The sequence below is a fragment of the Anomaloglossus baeobatrachus genome, chromosome 6 (assembly GCF_048569485.1).
Source record: "Anomaloglossus baeobatrachus isolate aAnoBae1 chromosome 6, aAnoBae1.hap1, whole genome shotgun sequence".
Lineage (NCBI taxonomy): Eukaryota > Metazoa > Chordata > Amphibia > Anura > Aromobatidae > Anomaloglossus > Anomaloglossus baeobatrachus.
The window spans coordinates 366,414,858-366,440,692 of record NC_134358.1 but is presented as its reverse complement, the minus strand read 5'-3'; the positions used below and the strand labels follow the sequence as shown (position 1 = coordinate 366,440,692).

General features: G+C 49.7%; 1 protein-coding gene across 1 annotated transcript in view; it reads right to left on the bottom strand.

Moving 5' to 3' along the window:
- LOC142243927 (maternal DNA replication licensing factor mcm6) overlaps positions 1–25,835 on the bottom strand; it is a 470,818-nt gene that overhangs the window by 196,552 nt on the left and 248,431 nt on the right. The window contains exon 5 of the mRNA XM_075316119.1: positions 18,280–18,445. Coding sequence (XP_075172234.1) covers positions 18,280–18,445 — 166 coding nt within the window. The remainder of the gene's footprint in view (positions 1–18,279; positions 18,446–25,835) is intronic.

The window sequence follows — 25,835 nt, the reverse complement described above, 5'->3', positions numbered from 1 at the left end:
GTGGGGTGCGCAGCATGGGGGATGGTGCACGATGGGGGGTGCGCAGCATGGGGGATGGAGCACGATGGGGGGTGCGCAGCATGGAGAATGGAGCACAATGGAGGGTGTGCAGCAGGGAGGATGGAGCACGATGGGGGGTGTGCAGCATGGGGGATGGAGCACGATGGGGGGTGCGCAGCATGGGGGATGGATAACGATGGGGGGTGCGCAGCATGGGGGATGGAGTACAATAGGGGGTGCGCAGCATGGGGGTTGGAGTACAATAGGGGGTGCGCAGCATGGGGGATGGAGCACGATGGGGGGTGCGCAGCATGGGGGATGAAGCACGATGGGGGTGCGCAGCATGGGGGATGGAGCACGATGAGGCGTGCACAGCATGGTGGATGAGCACGATGGGGGGTGCGTAGCATGGGGGATGGAGCACGATGGAGATGCGCAGCATGGGGGAAGGAGCACGATGGGGGGTGCGCAGCATGGGGGATGGAGCACGATAGGGGTGCACACCTCCCCCCAAAACACACACCGCCACACAACACACCACACACTGGGAACCACAAACACCACCCTACACAGACACCCACAAACACCGCGGCATACATAAATATACGCACATACCGCACAACACACACACTGCACAAAACATACCTCCCCCCAAAACACACACACGCACTCCACACCCACACAAACCGCGCAACACACACAGCACCACACACACACAACGCTGCAGACACACAGCGCTCCACAAACAACGCAACACACACCGCAACACACATACAACACCGCACTCACCCCCCCACCCCCAGACAACACCCAGAACATAAACAGCGCCCGCCCTACACAAACACTTGGCAACTACACACAGCATCTATATTATATATATATATATATATATATATATATATATATATATATATATATATATATATATATATATATATATATATATATATATCACAAAAATCATACATTAACTACAAAATACGTAAATTCTAGAATACCCGATGCGCTAGAATCGGGCCACCTTCTAGTGTATGTGTATATATATATATATATATATATATATATATATATATATATATATATATATATATATATATATATATATATATATATATATATATATATATACACACATATATATATATTGTGAGACTGTGACCGGGGTTATCTATGACGGCCGGTATGTCTCGTCCCGGTTGTGCTCCCTCCATGATAGAAAGTAACTCCACTACAGGGTTAATGCTGTTTCCCTACAGGCTTAAGGAAGGGTTAGAAGGAAACAGGAACGAGGGCAGGTGTGCCGGGTGTGAGGGAGTGAACAGAACTCCCTGAGCTCTCTGCTGGAGAGGCACATGTATATTGTTGTGGACTTTTGTTTTGGACATTAAACCGTGTGCTGTGAACCTTAATGCCTGGATCCCGTGTCTTCTGCTGCGCAGCCGACCACGCTACCTCACATATGGTGAAGAATGCGGGCATGCCAGCCCGGTGAGGTGTAGCATCCTTCCCTGGTGACCCGGTAGCACATGTCCTGGATTCGGGCGGCTATACTACAGCCAAAACCCGGTGACGCAATGGAGGACATACTAAAGCAGCTGGCTCAGGCTAATGAACAGCAGCAACAGACCAATGCACACCTGCTCCGGGCGTTGGAACGTCAGCAGCAATCTTTGCAAGTGCAGGACAAAAGGCACCAAGAACAGCTGGTTCAGACCAATACACGTCAGTAGCAAGCCTTGCAATTGCAGGAACAAAGACATCAAGAACAGATGGTTCTCCTGGCCAAGTCGATCCGTGCCGGACCGGCAGCAACAACCCTGGGACCGGATGACGACGGCAGCGTCCGGAAAGCGGTGAGACAAGCGTTGCAAAAGATGACCCCGGGGGATGATGTGGAAGCGTTCCTGGCGGTGTTTGAGCGGGTGGCCGAGCGGGAAAAGCTGCCGACCCCCCAGTGGGCTGAGGTATTGTCGCCCTATCTGACGGGGGAACCCCAAAAAGCGTACCTGGACCTCTGTACCGAGGACGCCATTGACTATGTGACCCTGAAAGCCGAAATACTGGCTCGGTTGGGGGTGAATACCTATGTACGGGCTCAGCGGGTAAATCAGTGGTTCTATGAGGAAGCCAAACCCGTACGCTCCCAGGCCTATGACTTGTTGCATCTTGTAAAAAAGTGGTTGCAGCCTGACACTCTGAGCCCGGCGCAAATGGTGGAAAGGGTAGTAGTGGATCGTTTTGTGCGCACTTTACCCGTCACCGTTCAACGGTGGGTAGGACAGGGAGACCCGAGTACCCTGGGCCAATTAGTGTCCCTGGTAGAGCGGCATGTGGCTACGCAGGACTTGATACGGGACACTGAGACTTTGCGTACCGCCCGTCGGTCCGGCCCCTCCAAGCCTAGGGCCAAGGACCCACCGCTGACAACGGTGCAGGAGTCCCCTACCGTCCCGTCTGAAGCCGCGGCCGCCATTCCTGAGGTCCGGAAGGTTCTGTACCCTAAACGACAACCCGTCAAGGGGGTTTCCGTCCCCATTAGATGTTGGCGGTGCCAGCGGGTGGGACATATGGAAGCCCAGTGTCCACTCACCACGGAGCCCATGGATTGTGGGGTTACCCGGCGGGGTTCAATGTATGCTCAGGTGGTGTGTACCGCTGACCTGGTCTCCCCAGAGACGGAGCCCCACTTGTGCCAAATACAGGTGAATGGATGTCCGGTTACAGGATTGTTGGATTCCGGAAGCTTAGTGACCCTTGTGCGATCCACCTTGGAGGGCTAAAGTAAAGGCCACAGGACGTACCGTGGGGGTGGTTTGCATACATGGGGACCGCCGAGACTATCCCACGGGGATTGTCACCATCACAGCACCTTGCGGTCAGGTGCAACATGAGGTGGGACTTCTTAACACTCTTCCTTATGACGTGATCCTAGGAAGGGATCTGCCCTATTTTTGGACTTTATGGAGGGGACCCCCTAAGTCCCCTCAGATATTGGTCAGTCCGGGACCTGAGCCCTACAATCCTGAATCCGGGATGCCTGCCATAGGGGTCACCATGATAGGGACAGAGTGTGAACCCGATAGGTCACCCCTAGAGGTATTGGCAGGAGAGGCTGAGATGGTCGAGCCCATCCCGGAGTTGGAGGCGTCCCCGGATACGTTTGGGACAGCCCAACTCCAGGACCCTACGTTAATACATGCCCGGAGTCGGGTGACAGTAGTTGATGGGGTGGCACAGCTGCCCGGTGCCCAGGTAAGGTACCCCCATTTCGCTCTTAAGCAAGATTTACTCTACCGGGTAGATGAAATACGGGGCGTGGGGGTAGAACAGTTGGTGGTGCCCCAGCCGTATCGCCGGCGGGTCCTCGACTTGGCTCAAACACCTGATGAGTGGCCACCTCGGGGTCAAGAAAACGCAGGAGCGAATATTGCAAAGGTTCTATTGGCCCGGGGTCTTTGGGGAGGTAAAATGGTTCTGCGAAACCTGCCCGGAGTGTCAGCTTACCGCACCCATGACCCACTTTCGCAGTCTGTTGGTGCCGTTACCCATTATAGAAGTCCCTTTTGAACGGATAGGGATGGATCTGGTGGGGCCCCTCGTAAAGTCTGCTCGAGGGCACCAACATATCCTAGTGATCGTTGACTATGCCACCCGGTATCCAGAGGCGATACCTCTCAGACATACTGCGGCGAAGCTTATAGCTCGGGAGTTGTTTGCTGTGTTCTGCTGGGTGGGGTTGCCCAAGGAGATCCTTACGGATCAGGGGACCCCATTCATGTCTAAAGTGACCAAAGAGCTATGCCGGCTACTCCAGATCAAGCAGTTGCGTACGTCTGTGTATCATCCTCAAACGGACGGTTTAGTCGAGCGTTTCAATAAAACCCTGAAAACCATGCTCAAAAGGGTGATCTCCAAAGACGGGAAAGACTGGGATATGATGCTTCCCTATTTGATGTTTGCCATACGAGAGGTGCCACAGGCATCCACGGGGTTTTCGCCTTTTGAATTGTTATACGGGCAACATCCCCGGGGATTGTTGGACCTGGCAAAGGAAACATGGGAGCAAGAGCCCACCCCCCATAAAAGTGTGATTGAACACATTTTGGGTATGCAGAACCGCATAAGCGCGGTCATGCCAATTGTGAAGGAGCATTTACAGGAGGCTCAGGCCGCGCAAAGCGTCCGCTACAATAGACAAGCCACCGTGCGGACCTTTAAACCCGGGGATCGGGTGTTGGTATTAATCCCCACGGCGGAGAGTAAATTCCTGGCTCAGTGGCAAGGCCCCTACGAGATAAAGGAAAGAGTCGGGGTGGTTAACTATAAAGTATTGCAGCCCGGTAGGCGGAAACCTGAACAAATATACCATGTCAACCTATTAAAACCTTGGCAGGAACGGGAAAGCCTGATGGCTGTTTTTTCCCCACCTCCCTCCTCTTCGGGTCGTTCACATCCGGCTCCAGCGACCTCCGGAGAGGACGAACCGGAAGTAAGGATTGGAGAAGCCCTCACCAAGACTCAGAGGCGAGAGGCCAGACGGTTGGTTTAGCAGAACCCCGATGTCTTCTCCGAGCTGCCCGGTAGGACCAGTCTGATACGACATGATATTGTCACCGAGCCCCACCTGAAGGTACGCCTGAAGTCATACCGGGTACCGGAGGCTCGACGACAAGCCATATCGGAGGAAGTAAAGACAATGTTACGCCTGGGGGTCATCGAAAAATCCCAGAGTGAATGGGCTAGTCCAATTGTCCTAATACCAAAACCCGATGGCTCCTTAAGGTTCTGCAATGACTTTAGGAGATTGAACGACATATCCAAGTTCGATCTCTACCCCATGCCCCGAGTGGATGAGCTGATTGATAGGCTGGGACAGGCGCGATATTTTACCACGCTCGACCTGACCAAGGGGTACTGGCAGGTGCCACTGACGGAGTCCGCCAAGGAGATAACAGCTTTTGTTACGCCAGAAGGTCTCTTCCACTATGTTGTCTTGCCTTTTGGGTTACATGGCGCTCCGGCCACGTTCCAGAGGTTGATGGACTTAGTGCTGGAACCCCACCAGGCGTATGCATCAGCGTACCTTGATGACATCATTATTTACAGCTCCGAGTGGCAGACCCACTTGGAACAGGTACAAGCGGTGGTGGACGCGCTTCGAACAGCCGGCTTGACAGCCAATCCCAAGAAATGTGCGTTGGGACTCACGGAAGCCCGCTACTTGGGCTACGTGATAGGCCAAGGAGTGATTAAGCCCCAAATTAACAAGGTTGAGGCGATCCAGAAGTGGCCTAGACCCCTGACCACGAAGCAGGTTAGGGCCTTCCTGGGTATCGTGGGATACTACAGGAGGTTTGTAAAGGATTTTGCGGGACTATCAGCCCCCTTGACGGACCTTCTCAAAGGCAAGAAGTCCGTCATGGTGCGCTGGACTCCGCAGGCCGAGGACTCCTTCCGGGCCCTGAAGGGGGTCCTGTGCGGACAGCCCGTTCTTGTACACCCTGATTTCCGGAAGGAGTTCATAGTACAGACGGACGCCTCGGAGGTCGGCCTGGGGGCGGTGCTGTCTCAGGTGGTTCAGGGGGAGGAACACCCCGTCACCTTCTTAAGTAGGAAGCTCACCCCTCCCGAGCAGAATTATGGCGTAGTGGAGAAGGAGTGCCTGGCGATTAAGTGGGCCTTGGAGTCCCTACGCTATTACCTGCTGGGACGGCAGTTTCGCTTGGTGACGGATCACTCTCCACTGGTCTGGATGAGGTCCGCCAAGGAACGGAATGCCCGGGTTACCCGGTGGTTCCTTTCTCTGCAGAACTTCCGGTTTACGGTTGAACACCGGGCCGGTAGGTTGCAGGGCAACGCCGATGCCTTGTCCCGCGGCCCGTGTTTGATGGCAGGAGTTCAACCCCGCTCGCTTGAACTGAGGGAGGGGGTATGTGAGACTGTGACCGGGGTTATCTATGACGGCCGGTATGTCTCACCCCGGTTGTGCTCCCTCCATGATAGAAAGTAACTCCACTACAGGGTTAATGCCGTTTCCCTACAGGCTTAAGGAAGGGTTAAAAGGAAACAGGAACGAGGGCAGGTGTGCCGGGTGTGAGGGAGTGAACAGAACTCCCTGAGCTCTCTCTCTACTTTTTTATTTTTTAAATGTGTGATTACGTCTTTCTAGTTGTTGTGAGGCCATTTTCCTGGTGCTGAATTGAAAGTGCATGAAGTTGTCATGCAAGACCTTAATTTTAACCAAAATGCTTTTGAATATACTGTAGGTAAAGCAATTTAAATTAAAGAAAACTGACTGCAAAACATTTTGCATATACCGTTTACTAATCACAACAAAGAGAATAATTCATTACTTACAATGCTATAACTTAGTAATTTGTAGCAAAATCTCTTGCTTCAATTATTGCACCATCGAGGCATTGAAGCCACTAAGGCAGTCATGGCGAACCTTTCCCAGGCCGAGTGCCCAGACTGTAGCCCTAAACCCAATTTTTTCCCTGAGGTGCCAACTAATCCTATTATGTAAATAATTGGTTTTAACCTAGCCTTTGCAGTCTTCTCTTCTCCTCAGCAGGGGGCATCACGCTCATGCGTGCTTACCACACATTGAAGCTCAGCCACTGCTGTGCCGCCCCCGTGCTAGCAGCCGGCACTGCTCGGATCCGGACCCGCTGCGTGGTTCGAGGGATCCTCAGGACCCGGGGGTCACGCGTACATGCCGAATGAAAAGGGGGACGTAGTTGTACGGCTTAGACCGTATTTGGTTCGTGACGCCACCCACGGTGTGTGGTGAAGTGGGACCCCCCTGCTGCTGTTGTGGGATGCCCGGGAGAAATGCAATGGCAGCCGGATATTAATCCCTCCGTGGGTAGGGATGGTTGCCCCGGGGCCCAGTGTCTCTGTGCAGGGTATGGCGATGGCAGGGGCCTGCGCGCCCGGACGTAGCAAGGGATGTTTGGTTACTCACAAGCAAATGAATCCCACAAGTCTTTTGGTAAACCAAGGTGCTGATGGCCGGCCGCCATGGCCGGTTTCACTCTGGTCCCCCATCCGGGCTGGTGGTCGCCATCTCTTCTTCTGCACAGATTGTGGTTGTGTGTTTGGACTTCCCGGTATGGAACACGGGCGTCCGCTCCCAGCTGCTGTGTGCTTGAGGAGCCGTGCCCACTGACTCTGACCTGTGGAATCTATGGGCCTTGGCGGTTGCCCTATCCCTAACTGTGGGTGGTTGTCTGCTTTTGGGACTTTGGTTGGGACAGGACTTATAATCCTGCCCTCAATCGGTTAATTAGCTAGGCCGTTGGTTCACTTCCTGGCTTCAGGGTCCAAGTACCCCCTCTGTGCACGGTTTCCGGTTGGGTCTCCGGTGTTGGTACCGGCGGGCTCCAACCCTACTCTTGTCCTCCTCGGATCTGCCGAGCAGTCTTCCCGTCTCCTGCTGACGGAGACCACCGTCTGCCACCTAGCCAAGGTACCAGGGCTCCAACCCTGGCATCGTTCAACTTGAACTTCTCCTCTGCTGGAGCTACACCTAGCTCCAGCCCACACTCCTCTCAACTTGAACTACCAAACTCAATCTGCTTGCTTTCCCGCCCCGGGCTGTGTAGACCCCAAGGTGGGCGTTCCTTAACCGCCTGGTCCCACCCACTGGTGTGCCTGTCTTGCCCTGAGGGGAGTGACTAGGGTTTCAGGTCGGCTGTATGTGACCTAGGTGAGGGATGGTGTTATGCGGGGGCCTATTGTGTGACTACCTGGTTTTACCAGGGCGTCACATTCCCCTTGGTTTAATACAGACCATCCGTGGGCTGTCCGAACACCAACGTTTATTTAACAGGAACTGAAAAGAGAGAAAAATAACATTTACAAGTATAATAACAGTGGTACATTTGTTTATCTTCCCTTACGGGAGGCACTTTTCTTAAACATTACACATGCAAAACCGGGACGGGATGGACTGGGTCCTTCTCACTTCACCCCCACCCAAAACAACCTGCCCCCTGGTGCCACCGCTAAGCAATGGTGCGCACCCCTTGCCGAAGTCCAGGACAGGTCCGGGTGTTGCCCTTACGGGCCGGGTAAAAAGTTCCTTACCCAGCAGTATTTTTCAAGGGTCCCACGTCCAGGGGACCCCTGACCCGGAGGGTAGTCACCATTTTTGGTGATGACTGGGCCTCAGCCAACTTTACCGCAGGCCCTTCCTCCAACCTCCCTCTCCAGAGACTGCAGCAGGGTGAGAAGCTTGGTCAGAGACTATTTACAAGGCCCAATAGTTTTTGGGTTGGCCTGCCAGTTCACGGCCATGGTCCTTTTTTTAAATTTTTAAACGGGAACTGTAAAGGGTTAACAGTCCCAACCGGGACTCACACATGGGGTAGCCGGGGTTTCGCTACCTAACTTTCAATCAGGTGATTTATTCGGTCAATTAATTAATCAACATACACACAAGACTATTTACACAGCAAGCCGGCACCACTCACTAAACGTCAGTTTCCCTATATCTAAGGGGTTGCCGTCCCAGGTTGGGACGTGTGGACCATCTTAGCTCCCTGCTCTCACTGCGAATTAAGGGGGTAGAGTCGATTACAAGTTCCTCTACCCTAATGTCAGGTGCAGCTGGAAGGGATATATGGGGGCGTGGTGTAGATGCAAGGGCTTCCCTGGGTACAGGTGGTGGTGAATTGTTGACAGGCCTCTCTGGCTCCATATGTTCCACAGTTTGTGGGAACAGTATCACAGGAACAATCACCGATCCATTCTGCATAGGCCAATCAGCCGGGAAGTCACCCATGACAGTGTGGATCACCCCCTTCGCTTTCTCAGCATACTGCGTGGGAGCGGGAACCTTCTCCGCCATCTTCAGGTGTTCTGGACACTTCTTCATATGGTCCCTGGAAACAGTGGTCATAGTCTTCCCTTGGTAACGACTGACAAGATACGTTTTCTGATCCCCCCATCCAGCGGGTTGGACAACATAAGGGGTGTTTTCCCACTGGTCATATAACTTGTGCAGTCTTCTCTTCCTCTTTAGTACTACATCTCCAAGCTTGAAGGGGACAGCCTGGGCTCATCTATTGAAACGCAGCTCCTGCTTCTCCCTGCTCTGGCGCAGGTTCCTTTCTGCGTACTCTTGGATCTGCCGGTACTGTTTCTAGCACTTGGCATCCCAATTAGCAGTTGGGGAAATGGCCTCAGGTACATCGACATCCAACTCCAGATCTACCAGCAATATCCCGGGCCTTGCTCTCATCAGGTATGCGGGTGTGCATCTAGTGGAACTGCTAGGAATGTTGTTGTACATGTCCACCAAGTCAGGCAGTTTTTCGGGCCACAGGTTCCGCTCCTCGAGGGGCAGGGTCTTGAGAAGATTGAGGACCAAATGGTTCATTTTCTCGCACATCCCGTTAGTCGGAGCATGATAGGGCGTAGTCCGGATTTTCTTACATCCGTATAAGTTGCAGAATTCCTGGAAGATCTTTGCTTCAAAGGCAGGGCCCCGCTCTGTAAGCACCTTCTCCGGGTAACCATGCGGCCGGCAGAAGTATGCCTGAAAGGCTCTTGCTGTGGTACGAGCCGTTAAGTCCTTGACGGGCACCACCACCATGAACCAGGAGTAGTGGTCCCAGATGGTAAGGGCATACGTGTAGCCACTGCGGCTGGGCGCAAGTTTGACATGGTCCAAGGCAACCAGCTCCAACGGCTGTCGGGTAACGGTTGGCTGTAGTGGGGCCTTGTGACTGGTTCCATCCAGTCTTCTTAGCGTGCAGGGACCACACTCCCTGCAACATGCCTCAAAGGACTCTCTCATCCCGCTCCAGTAGAAGTGCTCCCTCAGTAGCATCTCCAACTTTATCCAGCCGAAATGTCCAGCCCCATCGTGATAAGCCTTCAAGACCATAGGTACGTGAGCTTGCGGTACCACGAGCTGGCAGACCTTCTCGTGAGTCTTCGGGTTAGTCAGCCCTCTGTACACCTTGCTCTGTTGCAGGTACAAGCGGTCTCTTTCTTTCCACAGCCGCTGTGCCTCCGCTGGGGCAGTGAGTGTTAACCTGGAACCATTTTGAGAGATCATCTTGACCAACCGAACCGCAGGCTCCTGGTCTTGGGCCTCCTGCCACCCATGGCGAGGTAACGGGTCGAAGGTTGCCTGCTGCTGGCCAACGTACAGCTTTCCGTCTGTCCCATCCTCCGGCTGATGAAACGCGGGTAGTTCAATTTCTTCTAGTTTATCTTCATCTAACCCTCCATCATCAGGTAGGTGCGGCATCCGGGACAACACATCTTGCGACCGGCTCTGTACTTGATGGTGAAATCATAGTTCGCTAGCCGGGCCACCCAGTGTTGTTCCAGGGCCCCTAGCTTCGCCGTGTCCAGGTGGGTCAGAGAATTATTGTCTGTATAGGCCGTGAACTTCGCGGACACTAGGTAATGCTTAAATCTCTCAGTTATCGCCCTGACGAGTGCAAAGAACTCCAACTTGAAAGAGCTGTAATTCTCAGGATTTCTTTCCGTCGGCCGAAGCTTCCTGCTGGCATAAGCAATCACCTTCTCCCTGCCATCTTGCATCTGGGACAGGACAGCACCCAAGCCCACATTGCTGGCATCCGTGTAAAGAATGAACGGGAGGCCATAGTCGGGGTAGGCCAGGATCTCTTCTCCAGTTAAGGCCGACTTCAGCTGCTGAAAGGACTCTTCATGCTTCTCACCCCAAGTAAACGGGGGCCCAGTAGCCCTTCCATCCTTAGTCTGCCCCACCAAGAGGTCTTGCATGGGAGCTGCCATTTTCGTGTAGCCCTTGATGAAGCGGCGGTAGTAGCCCACTAAGCCCAGGAACTGCCTCACTTCTGTAGCTGTGGTAGGCTTCGGCCAACTCTGGATGGCTGTGATCATCTCGGGGTCTGGTGCCACACCTTCGGCACTCACCACATGCCCGAAGGTACTGCACTTTGGGCATCAACAGATGGAAAACCATATATCTACTCTCTAAAACATAACATTTATTATATTCATATTAAAATACTATAGCAATCAATACAAGATTGGAAAAATTTCCAGATATATCAAGAGACATCAAAGTCGTGATTAGTGATAGTTCAGTGAAGTCCTAATATAGGTCAGTGGGCAAAGGGTGTACACCACCAGTTGTATTTAGTTAGGTATATAGTTATGATAAACTAAGGGGGTCTAAATACTCCCTAATGTTAACCCTACCTGGCAAAGGAGGTCAAAAACACCTTAATTTTTTGGGTGCCCCCCGTTCCTCGGCGGCTAGCCCTAATTGCCCCTGTCACTATAATGATAAACTTATCCCACCACCAGAAATTAATGTGCTGGAGTGCAGATTCAGTCATATGTCATAATAAAATTCAATGCACAGGGTTATATCCAAATTTCATGTAAATACTTGAAATTTCAATTCTCAGTCTAGAGATTAACCTGTAAGGCTGTATAACTGAGAACATACATAAATTAATGGGTCTAATCAGAATGATGGCCCTATGGTCCCGGTACTTATCCTGCCAGGACTAGCTTGACCGCTGCTTGATCCCGACGCGTTTCCCCCCAACGTCTTGGGGTTCATCAGGGGATATCAGTATATCAAATTATTTTTAATAAATTTGGGCCATCAATCTCCTCATCATATCAATCCACGTATTAGGAATTCTGTATAGTCCTCATGTGGTTCAGTTAGAGTTCAATTGGAGTTCTGTAACCCCCCATCATCCGATATTCAATATAGATAGTGTAAAAGCCCCCAGCAGCAATACTCTGGAAGACTCTGCAGCTAGTGAGTGCCTGCAATGGCAGCGTTTCACTGCTGCATCCGATCCATATGATGGCACTTGGAGGGCTTTAGCTTCATCCCGTATTTGGAGAGAGCTTCGAACACTTCAGCAAGGTGTTCCAAATGGGCCTCATAGGTCCTGGAGTACACGATGACGTCATCCAAATATAACAGGACCGTTTCAAAATTCCGATGCCCCAGACAGCACTCCATCAGCCTCTGGAAGGTTCCTGGCGCATTGCACAGGCCAAAAAGGCATGCTATTGAACTTGCAGAGACTCATCGGGGTAGCAAAATCAGTCTTCTCCCTGTCCTCTTCTGCGACGGACACCTGCCAGTAACCGCTGGGAAGATCAAGAGTTGAGAAGTAATTTGCTGTTCTCAGTGCGGCCAGCGACTCCTCAATACGGGGGAGAGGGTATGCATCCTTGTGAGTTATCTGGTTAATCTTCCGATAGTCCACACACACATTCTCATGGTGCCGTCCCTTCTTCCTCACCAGGACCAATGGAGCTGCCCAGGGACTGCAACTGTCATGGATGACCCCTGCTTCCTTCATGCTCCTCAACATGTCTTTGGCGCACTGATCGCATGTGGGATCAGCCTGTATCTCTCTTTGATGGGTGGATGTGTACCGGTGGGAATGTGGTGTTGGACCCCCTTGATCCTCCCGAAATATAGCGGGTGTTTACTGAATACCTGCTCATACTCTTGTACTACCCTGTACACCCCTCCCTTGTGGTGTGCAGGCGTAGAGTCTGTGCCTGTGTAACTCCTGGCACCATTTTTCCAACTGCTATGGTGAGTTGTTACTGTCTGGCTGTGATATAGTGATTTTGGAGGATGCTACTTGGATGGCATTAGTGTCTACGGTGAATATCTTAGCAATGGTGGCGCAGCGGGGTAGCCTAACCTCTTCCTCTCTACAATTAATCACTCTCACGGGCACTCTTCCCTTTTTGACATCGATCACCCCTCTGGCTGCCATCACTGTGGGCCAATGTTCTGAATGAAGAGGCTCCACTACTACCGGGAAATCTTGCCCTCGGGGATCTACTGCTGCCCTGCACCAAATCATCATTTCACTCCGCGGAGGTACCACTAGAGGCACCACATCCATCAGCCGCACACTGCCAATTTCTCCACCCGACATGTTCACCTGTTGCCGCTGCAGAAGGGCCCGGATCCCGGATAAATGCAGCACCTCACCCATGCAATTTTCAATCACATTTGTCCCTAATACCATCTTTGGGTTATGGTCACTGGAATCATTTTGCACTACAATCAGCCCTTGATGCTTCAGCTCCACACATCCCACATTCAAGGTGACCTCCTTAAACCCTATTTGGGTCATGGGGAGCCCATTGGCCCCAATGATGGTCAAGCTGGCATCAGGCGGGGTGAGTTCACTGTCAGACCAATAGCGTTTGTACAGTACATAAGGCATAGTGGTTACCTGCGAGCCAGTGTCCAGGAGGGCGGCCGTTGGGATACAGTCTACAGCAGGAGAGATGATGGGGCGACCTCCAACGTAGCGATCACGCCACTCAGCTGGACCTTGAGGATCTATTCCTGAGGATTGGCCCTTGGCCTCAGGGGTTGCTCATTTAAAGGACACTGGCAGGAGTAATGACCAGTTTTGTTGCACTTGTAGCAGACAGGCTGTCCATACCGATTGTTATTTCTTCTCCGCTGCATCCAGGGGACGTCTTCCGGACTGTCGGCGAGCTAAATCTTCTCTGCTGGCTTGGCCTTCGGTGGTATCTGTAGGGTGGTATAGATCCTGGCGACGTCATCACTGAGGCGCTGAACTTGCGATGATAAGTCCTCCGGGGTCCCGGCTACTGCCGGGGTCACGGCCGCTACTGAGCAGTGCGCGGTGTCCGCCACCAAGGTGGCGGGTCGGGGGCACCAGCCTCAGATGTCTGTAGTGCTTTAATAGCCTGGTCCTTTAGGACTGCAAAGTTCAAGTCTGAATGTTCTAGGGACCACAACCGCAGCTGCTTGCGGTCTTCAGCGGACCCCAGCCCTTGCATTAACTGCTCCACCAGGAATTTGTTGCTCGCAGCCTCGTTAATGGGGTTTCTCTGCTTCAACATACGGAGGGCAGTCTGCAGCCTCAAGGCGTAGTCCCGAATGCTGTCCTGAGGGCGCTGTCGACCGTTGTAAAAATGCATCCGCAATTCCGCCTCGGTGCAGGTTTCAAAAGCAACCTGCAGTTTATCAAAAATGGCGGTTACCGAGGCCCGGTCGGCATCGGCCAAGTCTCCACCTCCTGCTCAGCGGCTCCGGTCAACTGCCCGAGTACCACAGCTGCACAATGCTTGCCAGTCATGGCATGCATGTCAAGAACGGTATATATTTTTTTCTTGAATACCTGCAGGGCATCGGGCTTCCCATAGTACCGAGGTAGCCAGGCAGCACCGGGCACGTAGGGCAGGGTGATCGGCATGACTTGGGTGATCGCCGGGGCCACTGCTTCCCCCCTCCTGCGACCGGAGTGAGAGCTGCCACATCTCAGTCATCTGCCACTTCTATGGGCGCCGCTACTTCAGCGGCAGGCGCCACTCCACCATCCGGATTAGGCGCGGACATCTTCCTGCTTCTCCCGCTTGGTCTTTTGCAAGCACTCCCGCGTGCGGCAGGTTAGTTTCGCTTTCGGCCTCAGGGTGTTTCCTTCCTGCCGTGTTCCCAGGGGGCAGGGCTTCAGCTTTACCCCCTTTCTCTGGAGAGAAGACTCTGGGCTGTAGTTTTCTGTGCCTAAAAATGGCGGCAAAAATGGTGACTTCGGAAAATTTTTCAACGGATCACCGCTGACTGTCCAATTCAAGGCGCACTTCCATCAGGTAGGTGGATGGGTTGTAATCCTGTTCGTGACGCCAAGTTTTTGGGTGTGCAACCACTGTGCCAGCAGCCGGCGCTGCTCAGATCCGGACCCGCTGCGTGGCTCGAGGGACCCTCAGGAACTGGGGGTCACGCCGAATGAAAAGGGGGACGTAGTTGAACGGCCTTGACCGTATTTGGTTCGTAACGCCACCCACGGTGTGTGGTTAAGTGGGACACCACCGCTGCGGTTGTGGGATGCCCAGGGGAGATGTAATGGCAGCCAGATGTTAACCCCTCCGTGGATAGGGATGGTTGCCCCGGGGCCCAGTGTCTCTGTGCAGGGTATGGCGATGGCAGGGGCCTGCGCGCCCGGACATAGCAGGGGATGTTTGGTTACTCACAAGCAAATGAATCACATGAGTCTTTTGGTAAAAGCAAGGTGCTGGTGGCCGGCCGCCACGGCCGGTTGTACTCTGGTCCCCCACCCGGGCTGGTGGTCGCCATGTCTTCCTCTGCACTGATTGTAGTTGCATGTTTGGACATCCCAGTATGGAACACGGGAGTGTGTTCCCGAGGAGCCATGCCCGCTGACGCTGACCCGTGGGATCTATGGGCCCTGGCGGTTGCCCTATCCCTATCTGTGGGTGGTTGTCTGCTTTTGGGACTTTTGTTGGGACAGGACCTGTAATCCTGCCCTCAATCGGTTAATTAGCTAGGCCATTGGTTCCGGTCCTGGCTTCAGGGTCAGAGTACCCCCTCTGTGCACGGTTTCCGGTCTGGTCTCCGGTGTTGGTACTGGCGGGCTCCAGTCCTCCTCGGATTTGCCGAGCAGTCTTCCCGTCTCCTGCTGACAGAGACCACCGTGTCTGCCACCTAGCCAAGGTACCAGGGCTCCAACCCTGGCACCGTTCAACTTTAACTTCTTCTCTGCTGGAGCTACATCTAGCTCCAGCCCACACTCCTCTCAACTTGAACTACCAAACTCAATCTGCTTGCTTTCCCGCCCAGGGCGGTCTAGACCCCAAGGTGGGCATTCCCTAACTGCCTGGTCCCGCCCACTGGTGTGCCTGTCTTGCCCTGAGGGGGGTGACTAGGGTTTCAGGTCGGCTGTATGTGACCTAGGTGAGGGATGGTGTTATGCGGGGGCCTATTGTGTGACTACCTGGTTTTACCAGGGCGTCACACTGCCACTGCCCTTTCCAGACACAGCAGTTGGATTGATCTTTCTAGAAACAATTGCAGCATATTAGACAGATTTTAGCATGAAATGCAATCAGATTTCACCCTGTAATCCCCATCTACATTTCAAAGTCTGATCATATTGAAATCCCATAAAGACATACGAGTTGCTTTCCTCTTCTTTCATTGTGTAGTTATGTCCCCCTTCCTGGGACACTTCCTGGTAAACATGTCCCCATCCTGATATGTATTTCCTACATTCTGGTATATTTGTCCCCATCATGGCCCCATCCTGGTAAATGTACCCCATCCCGGCACATTCCCCATCCTGGTAAATGTTCCCCCATCCCGGCATGTACCCCATTTCTGGTAAATGTCCTCCATCATGGTAAATGTTCCCCCATCATGGTAAATGTACCCCTATCCTAACATATTCCCTCATCCTGGTAAGTGTCCCCCTATCCTGGCATGTTCCCCCATGCTGGTAAATGTCAACCCCATCCTGGCATGTTCCCCACCCTGGTAAATGTCAACCCCATCCTGCCAAGTCTCCCCCATGCTGCCAAGTCTCCCCACCTTGGCACAGCCACACAATTTAAAAAACAACTCACCTTCTACCACCTGCTGCACGCCGCTAAGTTCTCAGTTCCCGCGCGACCACAAGAAGTCAGTACGCTGGCACCGCTTAGTGACGCTCCGCCGTCTCCTAGAGAACAGACCTGCAGCCTAGGAGAGGAGAAATGTCTACTCTGCTCCAACACAACTTTCAACTGTTAGCGCGATCGCGCCAGCAGTTTAAAGTGGCTGTACGAGGCGACAGCCCGCATGCTGATAAAGGGCTCTACATGCCATAGGTTTGCCATCACTGCACTAGGGTATTCAAGACAATTTGCAAATCTAAACTCGTTGCCCTAACTCATCCCAAAGGTGCTCTATAGGGTATATATCAGGTGATTGGCTTGGCCAATTCAACAGGTGAACATTTTTATTTCTCTAATTTTTTACTAAATTGGATGTCTGCTTAGGATCATTGTATTGCTGGAATTCCAGCCCCTTCCCACTTTGGTTTTACCATGCGGCAGCATTACATTCTATCCTTGTATATTGTAGGATTCATACTTCCATCAAGTCTATGCAGAGGGCCAGGTCTGCCATCAGGGAATTACAACCATGACTGGTGTACCAGGCCTGGTGAAGAGGAGCAGACCCAGCTTAGGATGGGGACATATATACCAGGAGTGGCCCAGGAAGGAGACATGTATACTAGAAGAAGGACATATATACCAAGAAGGGGACAGAAACCAGGATGAGGACATATATACCAGAATGTGCCCAACAGGGGGATATATATAGCAGAAGGGGCCCAGGATGGGAGATATATACAAAGAACGGGACATATATACAAAGAACGGGACATATATATCAGGAGAGGTATATAATATATCTTATGTGTGTGCATGTGTATATCAATATATATAAAAATATAAATATATATATTCATTAATATGAATATATATAAATATATATATATACATACACACACACACACACACACAATGAATCAAGCCGCCTGCAAGGTTATCCTGGAAAAACTGTTGCTTCCTTTTGCTCAGGCAATGTTCCTTAACAGTGAGGACTTTTTTTTTCCAGCAGGACAATGCGCCATGCCTCACAGCTAGGTCCATGTGTGGGTGAAGAACCACCACATCAAAACCCTGTCATGGCCAGCCCAATCTCCAGACCTGAACCCCATTGAAATCCTCTAGAATGTAATCAAGAGGTAGATGGATAGTCACAAGCCATTAAACAAGGAAGAACTGCTTATACTTTTGCACCAGGAGTGGCATAAGGTCACACAAAAGCAGTGTAAAAAACGGGTAGAAATCAGCCAAGACGCATGAAAGCTGTGATTAAAAATCAGGGTTATTCCACAAAATATTGTTTTCTGAACTCTTCCTGAGGTAAAACATTATCAGTATTGTTGTTTCTAAATGATTATGAACTTGTTTTCTTTGCATTATTTGAGGTCTGAAAGCAATGCATTTTTTTGTTATTTTAACTTTCTCATTTTCAAAAAATAAATATAAGATGTATTGCTTGGAAACTCTGAGACTTTGCCAGTAGTTTATAGAATAAAAGAACAAATTTACATTTTACTCAAAAATATACCTACAAAAAGAAAAAAAACTGACAACTTTGCAGTGGTCTCTTAATTTTTGCCAGAGCTGTATATACTGTATACACACACACACACATACAGTACATACACACAAAATATAAAACAGTTCCCCTATGTAGGTGGTGTTGTCCGAAGTTGCTAAACACCTTTCTTTTGCTGCAAAAATCAGTTTAACCAACAAAAAGAAAGAACAGGGATAAAACACTTTGAAAAGTGACACAATTAGTGTGCTGTGCAGTGCAGAGTTGCATAAAAATGATGCTACTTTGAAGTAAAAATAAAAAAAAAAACAAGCACCACAACAACAACATACCTCCTACCGATAATGCCGCAACATCAGGTACAACAATGAGTGTGCCTGTAAAATCACATCGATCTCCTGCCATTGCAGTTTCAACAGCTTCTGCTCGGAGAATAACCTCTACACTGCGTGGTATGGCACCTCGAGGTAATTCTGCCTGAGTTTCCTGAATTCTCACCTAGGAAAGGAGAAAGTGAAAAAGTTATACAGAATTCTGAGAAAGGTGGAGGGGTGGGGTGGGGGTAGTTTTAAAAAAAGAAAAAAAAAACAGAAAGAAAAACATTTACAATTTTAAAACATGACCCATTAAGTAAACATATTTTTCAAGAACGAAAATGTAATTCATAGAGTGAACACTAGAGGTCGCCATTTACCAAAACTTTGTGCTTAGAGTTCATTTTAAAACCCATTAACTACATTTTCAAAATGCCCAATATCCCACTGATCAGGGTCTCATATCTATTGCAGCCTTTTCTGCTTTGTCAATATTATAGACCAGTAACATTGTATTCACAGAAGCCTCATTGCACCTTTAAATTTAACAAGTTTGAGGTTTTACTGGTGCTACCACAAGTGTTTCTGAAATCAGATATCATCAAAAAGTTCATATATATATATATATATATATATATATATATATATATATATATATATATATATATAGTAATACAATACAAAAAGGAAACACATATTATAGAGTCATTACACACAGAGTGATCTATTCCAAGTGTTTATTTCTGTTATGTTGATAATTATGACTTACAGCCAATGAAAACCCAAAAGTCATTAGCTCAGAAAATTAGAATAATTACCACAAAACACCTGCAAAGGCTCCCTAAAGCTGGGTTTACACACTGCAACATCTCAAACGACATCGCTGTAACGTCACCGGTTTTGTGACGCAATAGCGATGTTGTTTGCGATGTTGCAGTGTGTGAAACCTATCAGCGACCCGGCCCCTGCTGTGAAGTTGTAATCGTTACAAATCGTTCAGGACCATTCCTAGGTCCTTTGTTTCCCGCTGTGCAGCATGAAGTTTCAGTGTGTGAAGACTTTGCAGAGACTTTGTTAGCAACTTCCCTTTCAAAAGGCTGCTTATCAACGTCCACAACAAACAGCTAGGTCGCTCTGCAGGTCCGGATCGCTATTGAGTTGTTGGCCAGGTTTGCCTGTTTTACAGCTCACCAGAGACTTAGCAGAGACTTAGGGAGGTCGCTATTACGTCACAAAACCGGTGACGTTACAGCGATGTCCTTTGCGATGTTGCAGTGTGTAAACCCAGCTTAAGCATTTAAAATGGTCCCTTAGTCTGGTTCAGTAGATTTATTCCTAAAAGCATGGATATGTCCGTATGCATTGTGAATGGCAAATTACAGTTTTGAAAAATAAAGGCTTAGTGGCAATTTTAATTGCAATAAATATATAAACTGACAGTACAGAAATCTTTCAAATGATCTTTTTACTCCTAAGTAGAGATGAGCCACCCCTTTAGAGTTCGAGTTCGGTTCGCCGAACGGTGCCCCGTTCGACGAACCGTTCGACGAACCTCTCGAACCCCATTGCAAACATTGGGAGGCAATCACAAACACCTAAAAACACATTATAAATGTACACATACAGTTAATAAACATTGCCATAACACTTACCTGTCCCCGCGATCCGTCCTGCACTCTGTCTCCTGCAGCTTTTCCATCGGTAATCGCTGCATCCTCCCGGTAACCAGCAGTGATGATAAGACCTATCGTGACATCAAAATAGCATGTGACCAGTCACGTGTCTATTATCTCATTGGCTACAGACTGGTCACATGGCTTTGACGTCATGCTAGGTCCTGTCATTGCATCTCTCTGGTACACAGTGCACGTTTGTGTATCGCCATGTACCGGCGACATGCTCTGGCACACAGTCGACTCCCCGTTCTGCTTCCCCGTTCCGTTATTGACCGGCTGACACAGCCGGTCAATAATGGAGATCGCCGTTGCCATAGCAACGCACCTGTTAGTGGTTACATCACCGCTAACAGCACGCAGCGGCAACGGGAATCATGTGATCGGAGCACCGTTGCTATGGTAACCCGTCTGTCAGCGATGACGTTACCGCTAACAGCCAGCAGCACTGATCACTCACGGAGTGAAAAGCCTGCACGGGGAGCAGCAGCATCTTTTTCCCATGCAGTGTTGTTGATGGAGCAGAGCTGCATGGGCTGAAGGAGAAAGGAGAAAGAAGACCAGGATCATGGAGGGATGAGAGGGAGTAATAAACATGGGGTCTCTAAGTGTGTCTGTGTATTTATTTTTATTAAAGTATTTTTTCTCTGTGTGGTGTCTTTTTTTTAACCCTTTATTGGAGATTCTTAATGGCTGGGTCAAATTTGCCGGACATTAAGAATCTTGGGTTAATACTAGCTTTGTTTTACTAGCTAGTATTAAGCCAATCATTACTGTTGTGAATGTTAGTTATGTCTTGGCTGCTGGGAGGCTCCCTCTGGGGGCTAGGAAGGGTTTGGACAGAGACCAGGTGGGTTGTGCAGTGGGTGTTTCCTTTCCTAACTCTCTGCTTATTTAAGTCCTGGTCTGATTGCAGGCTGTTGCCGGATGTCATTTGTTCTTTGTATCTCTAGCCTGCTTAATCCTGTTCTACACCACATCTACTCCAGATAAGTTCTTGCTCTTTATTTATTGTTTGGTTCTTTTGCTCTTATCTGGGTTTGTCTTTTATTGTGGTTGGTTTCAGTTTATTTCCTTCCAGGGATTTTCCCCCTCAGTGGATTGTTGAGGAACTCCCTGCAGTTCTGTGTGGAGTATAGCTCCTTTGGGTCCATGTGTTTATGGCTTGTTGAATTTGTTATAATTCTTGTTTTCTGTTCATTGGTATGACAAGGGCACCTGGTATAGGACGGAGTTCAGATCGAGCGATCTGAGGGCCTTTTTGTACTATCAGGAAGTTGGTATTTTGCAGGGTTTTTCTCTGGCTACCATCAGTTACTTTCCTGTCCTTTCCTATTTTAGTCAGCGGGGGCCTCGCCTTTTGCTAATCCTGTCATCTACCTGTGTATTGTGTTTTTCCTATATCACAGCAGTCTTTGAATGTGGGGGGCTTGCTTTTCTTGTCTATTTTCTGAGGCAGAGAGTTATTCATCTTTCCTACCTTTAGGATAGTTAGTTCTCCGGCTGGGTCAGCGATGCACAGGATGTTAGTTCACCCCTCGGCTACTTCTAATTGTGTTGGTTATTAAGGGGATGGCGGCCAGATTAGTTGCCAATGCTCTTGTCACCTTTTTGCCAATGATTTGTGGTGATCTTCCATGGTTCCGGATCATAACACATTACCCAGCAAGCCACCCGGCTTCAGAGCTGCTGGAAGAGTTAGAAGCGCCATCTTCTGGCGCTGTATCCATGAGAGCGCCATTTTCTGGGGCGGCTGCGGACTGCAATTCGCAGCAGAGCGGCCCAGGAAGCTCAGGTTAACCTGTGCTGCGGATCCAATCCCCAGCTGCCTAGTTGTACCCGGCTGGACACAAAAATGGAGCGAAGCCTACGTCTTTTTTTTTTTTTTTTTTTTTTTTTAATTATTTCATGAAATTCATGAAATAATTAAAAAAAGGGCTTCCCTATATTTTTAGTTCCCAGCCGGGTACAAATAGGCAGCTGGGGGTTGGGGACAGCTGTACATGCCTGCTGTACCTGGCTAGCATACAAAAATATGGCGAAGCTTACGTCATTTTTGCAGTTTTTTGGCAAAAAAAAAATAAAAAATGCTTCCCTGCATTTTCCATTGCCAGTGAAGGTAACACCAAGCAGTGGGGGTTAGCAGCCAGTAAGCTGCATGGATTACCCTTAGCTAGCAATACAAAAAAAATGCAGCGGGAGCCCATATCTATTTAATTATTTATTTAAATAACTAACAACAAAAAGGGCTTCCCTGTATTTTGATTCCTGGACATCACAGTAATGTAAAAATAAATCTTTAAAAAAAAATGACGTAGCGCTCCGTGGTATTTTTGATTTTCAGAGCAGATAAAGCTACGGGTTGCCACCCCCATCTGCCTGGCAATCAAAATACGGGGAAGCCCATTAATTTTTTTTATTTAAAAAAAATAGTAAAAAAAAAAAAAAAAAAAAAAAAAAAAGACGTTGGGTCCCCCAATTTTTGATAGCCAGCTAGAGTAACGCAGAAGGCTGTAGCCTGAAAACCACAGCTGGCAGCTTTACCGTGGTTGGGGATCCAATGTTGGGGTCACCCCAGGCTCTTTTTTTATAATTATTTTATAAATATTAATAATTACAAAAAAAAAGTAGGTTCCCCCCCAAATTGGATCACCAGCCAAGGTAAAGCGGACAGCTGTGGTCTGGTATTTTCAGGGTGGGAAGGTCCATAGTTATTGGCCCTTCACAGCCTAAAAATAGCAGGCCGCAGGTGCCCCAGAAGTGGCGCATCCACTAGATGCGCCAATCCTGGCGCTTCACCCCAGCTCATCCCGTGCCCTGGTGCAGTGGCAAACAGGGTAATAAATGGGGTTGATACTAGCTGTAAGATCACCTGACATCAAGCCCAGCAGTTTGTGATGTCATGGCATCTATCAGATACCCGACATCACAAACTGTCAGTACTAACAATAAAAATAGACAAAAAAAATGTATTTGAAAAAACACTTCCCAAAACATTCCCTCTTTCACCAATTTATTGTAAGGAAAAAAAATAAGGGGGTCCCACGATGACTCTGGACAGTCTAGAATATGGGGGGACATGCTCAGGGAACGTATCCCCCATTTTCTAGGAGTGCAGACCCTCCCATGTGAGGAGTGTGGGTGCAATGAATCTGCACCCACTCTCCCCGGGTCCACAGCAGCAGAGTCCATGTCGTAACTGTTGCTACGACAGCTGCAATGCCCTGCTCATGAGGTAAGGGCATGCCTAATCAGGAGATCTATTCTACATTTCTAAATATTGGTATTTGCTGATATTATTGCTATTCCACCTACTATATATTGGGCATAGGATCTTGGAGATGGAATACCCCTTTAAGTCCAGTTATCCAGCTGAATGAATACTAAACAACAGAGCTTGCAATTTAGATGTGTTTTCTTGTGGCGTATAAAGGACTCTCATGTTTGGTAGTCGTTCAGCAGGGCAACTATAAAATCAAGTACCTCCATTTGGAAATGTAGTATAGCTCTCCTGATCAACTATGTTCCTTACCTCATGAGCAGGGCATTGCAGTAGCTTACAGATGCATGGTTACCACCACTCACTGTGTCTGAACACAGGAAGCTGAGCTGACAGCCGCTCTGTGCATGCGGCAGCGTCTATTGTGAAGGAGGGGGCCGTGGGGGATCAACGCTGCACAGGTACCGTGGAACACCGGGATACACCGGTGTGGTTATAGGGGGTGACCTGAAAGGGCCTGGGGAGGAGTTTTCTGTCGCATGTTTGTTAATGCCAGATGGGAGATAAATAATTTTTTACCAGCGCTGTTATTTACTGTAACGTGATCATCGGTATACGGTGTATACCGGTGATCATGTGAGCGGCGACCGGAAAAACCGGCTTGAATCATGATCTCCAGGGTCAGAGATTTTCTAATGCTGGGGGGCGCTATTCACTTATTTCAGCCTGCTGTTTATAAAACGGCAGATCAGAATAAGGCTACATTCACACGACCGATCCGTTTTTGCGGTCCGCAAAAAACGGTCCGTTATTTCACGGGTGCATCCGTGTGGCATCCGTTTTCGTTCCGTAGACGGTCCGTAGGTCATCTGTTTGTCATCCGTGTGCCTTCCGTTTTTTTTGTGTACTGCAAAAAAACTGAAGGAGAGAAAATACATAATTTTACCCAGGATCCATAGCTTCAACCTACATGAGGCGATCACATGTTCACTCCAGTGCCATTTTCTACTGCTTTTCACAGCGTAGAGCGCTCTGGTGATTTTCCTGTGCTTGTACACTTCATATCAGTCTTTTCTGTCATTATAATGGCAGAAAGACACATGTCCCACTCTCCTGCATTTTGTAATTTTGCACCCTTTGGTGCCTTTCATGTGGCACTAAGGGGTGCTTAGCTTTGTATTTAGCCAAAAAAATAAATAAATTTAAAAAAAAAAAAATGACATAGGGTTCCCCCTATTTTTGATAGCCACCTAGGGTAAAGCAGAAGGCTGCAGCCTGCAGACCACAGCTGGCAGCTTCACCTTGGTTGGTAATCCAAAACTGAAGGCAGCCCATGCTGTTATTTTAAATTAAATAAATAATGAAAAAAGAAAAAAAAAAAAAAAAACACATGGGGGGGTCCCCCCAAAATTGGATCACCAGCCAAGGTAAAGCGGACAGCTGGGGTCTGATATTCTCAGACTAGGGAGATCCATGGTTATTGGACTCTCCCCAGCCTAAAAATAGCAGGCCGCAGCCGCCCCAGAAGTGGCACATCCATTAGATGCGCCAATCCTGGTGCTTCGCCCCAGCTCATCCCATGCCCTGGTGCGGTGGCAAACGGGGTAATATATGGGGTTAATACCATATGTGTAATGTCACCTGGCATAAAGCCCTGGGGTTCGTGAGGTCAGGCGTCTATCAGATACCCGACATCACCAACCCAGTCAGTAATAAAAAAAAAAAAAAAAAAAAGAAAAATTTTTATTTGAAAAAAAAGTCCCCAAAACATTCCCTCTTTCACCAATATGTTAGAAAGAAAAAAAAAATCCAGGTCTGCTGTAATCCAAGGGGTTCCCATGACAATCCATACCATAGTCACTGTCCCAGTCAATGAAGAACAAAACGTTCCCCATTGTCTAGGAGAGCAATGCAGTGACCTGAGCTAACATCAGTAGGTCAGCCCAGGTCACTGCAGGGCATGACAAGTACTGCTGTCAGGAGCGAGGTACATTACCTGCGGTGACGATCTCCTGCACTGCTGATAGCAGAGCTGTCACTGACTTCAATGACCGCCGCCTTCACAGCCAAGTAGCGCCGGAGGCTGTGTCGTCACCGCTAGTCACAGTCTTGGGTCGGCAGCGAGAGGAGGAGATGTGACAAGCGGCGGCCATGGAGGCCAGTGACAGCGCTGAGGGCGGGACTTCATCACCGCAGGTAAGCCGAGCGGGGTAATGTGTGTGGAGTGCGAGGTGGGTGGAGTCAAGTGGAGTAATGTGTGCGGAGTGTGAGGTGGGTGGAGCCAAGCGGGATAACGTGTGCAGTGTGAGGTGGGTGGAGCCAAGCAGGGTAATGTGTGTGAAGTGCGAGGTGGGTTGAGCCAAGCGGGGTAATGTGTGCGGAGTGCGAGGTGGGTGGAGCCAAGCAGGGTAAGGTGTGCAAGCAGTGGAGTGCTAGGTGGGGGGAGCCAAGCAAGGTAATGTGTGCGGAGTGCAAGGTGGGTGGAGCCTAGCGGGGTAATGTGTGCGGAGTGCAAGGTGGGTGGAGCCGAGCGGGGCCATGTGGCGCTGAGGACGTCAGTGCCAGGGACTGCATGGCTGGGGAAAGGTGATTGTGAGTGTGTGTGTGTGTACATGCCGAGTGCAGGAGGGGGCGGAGCCGAGCGGGGAGGTGTCGGCTTCCTGCCCACGTAACCAGGGTAA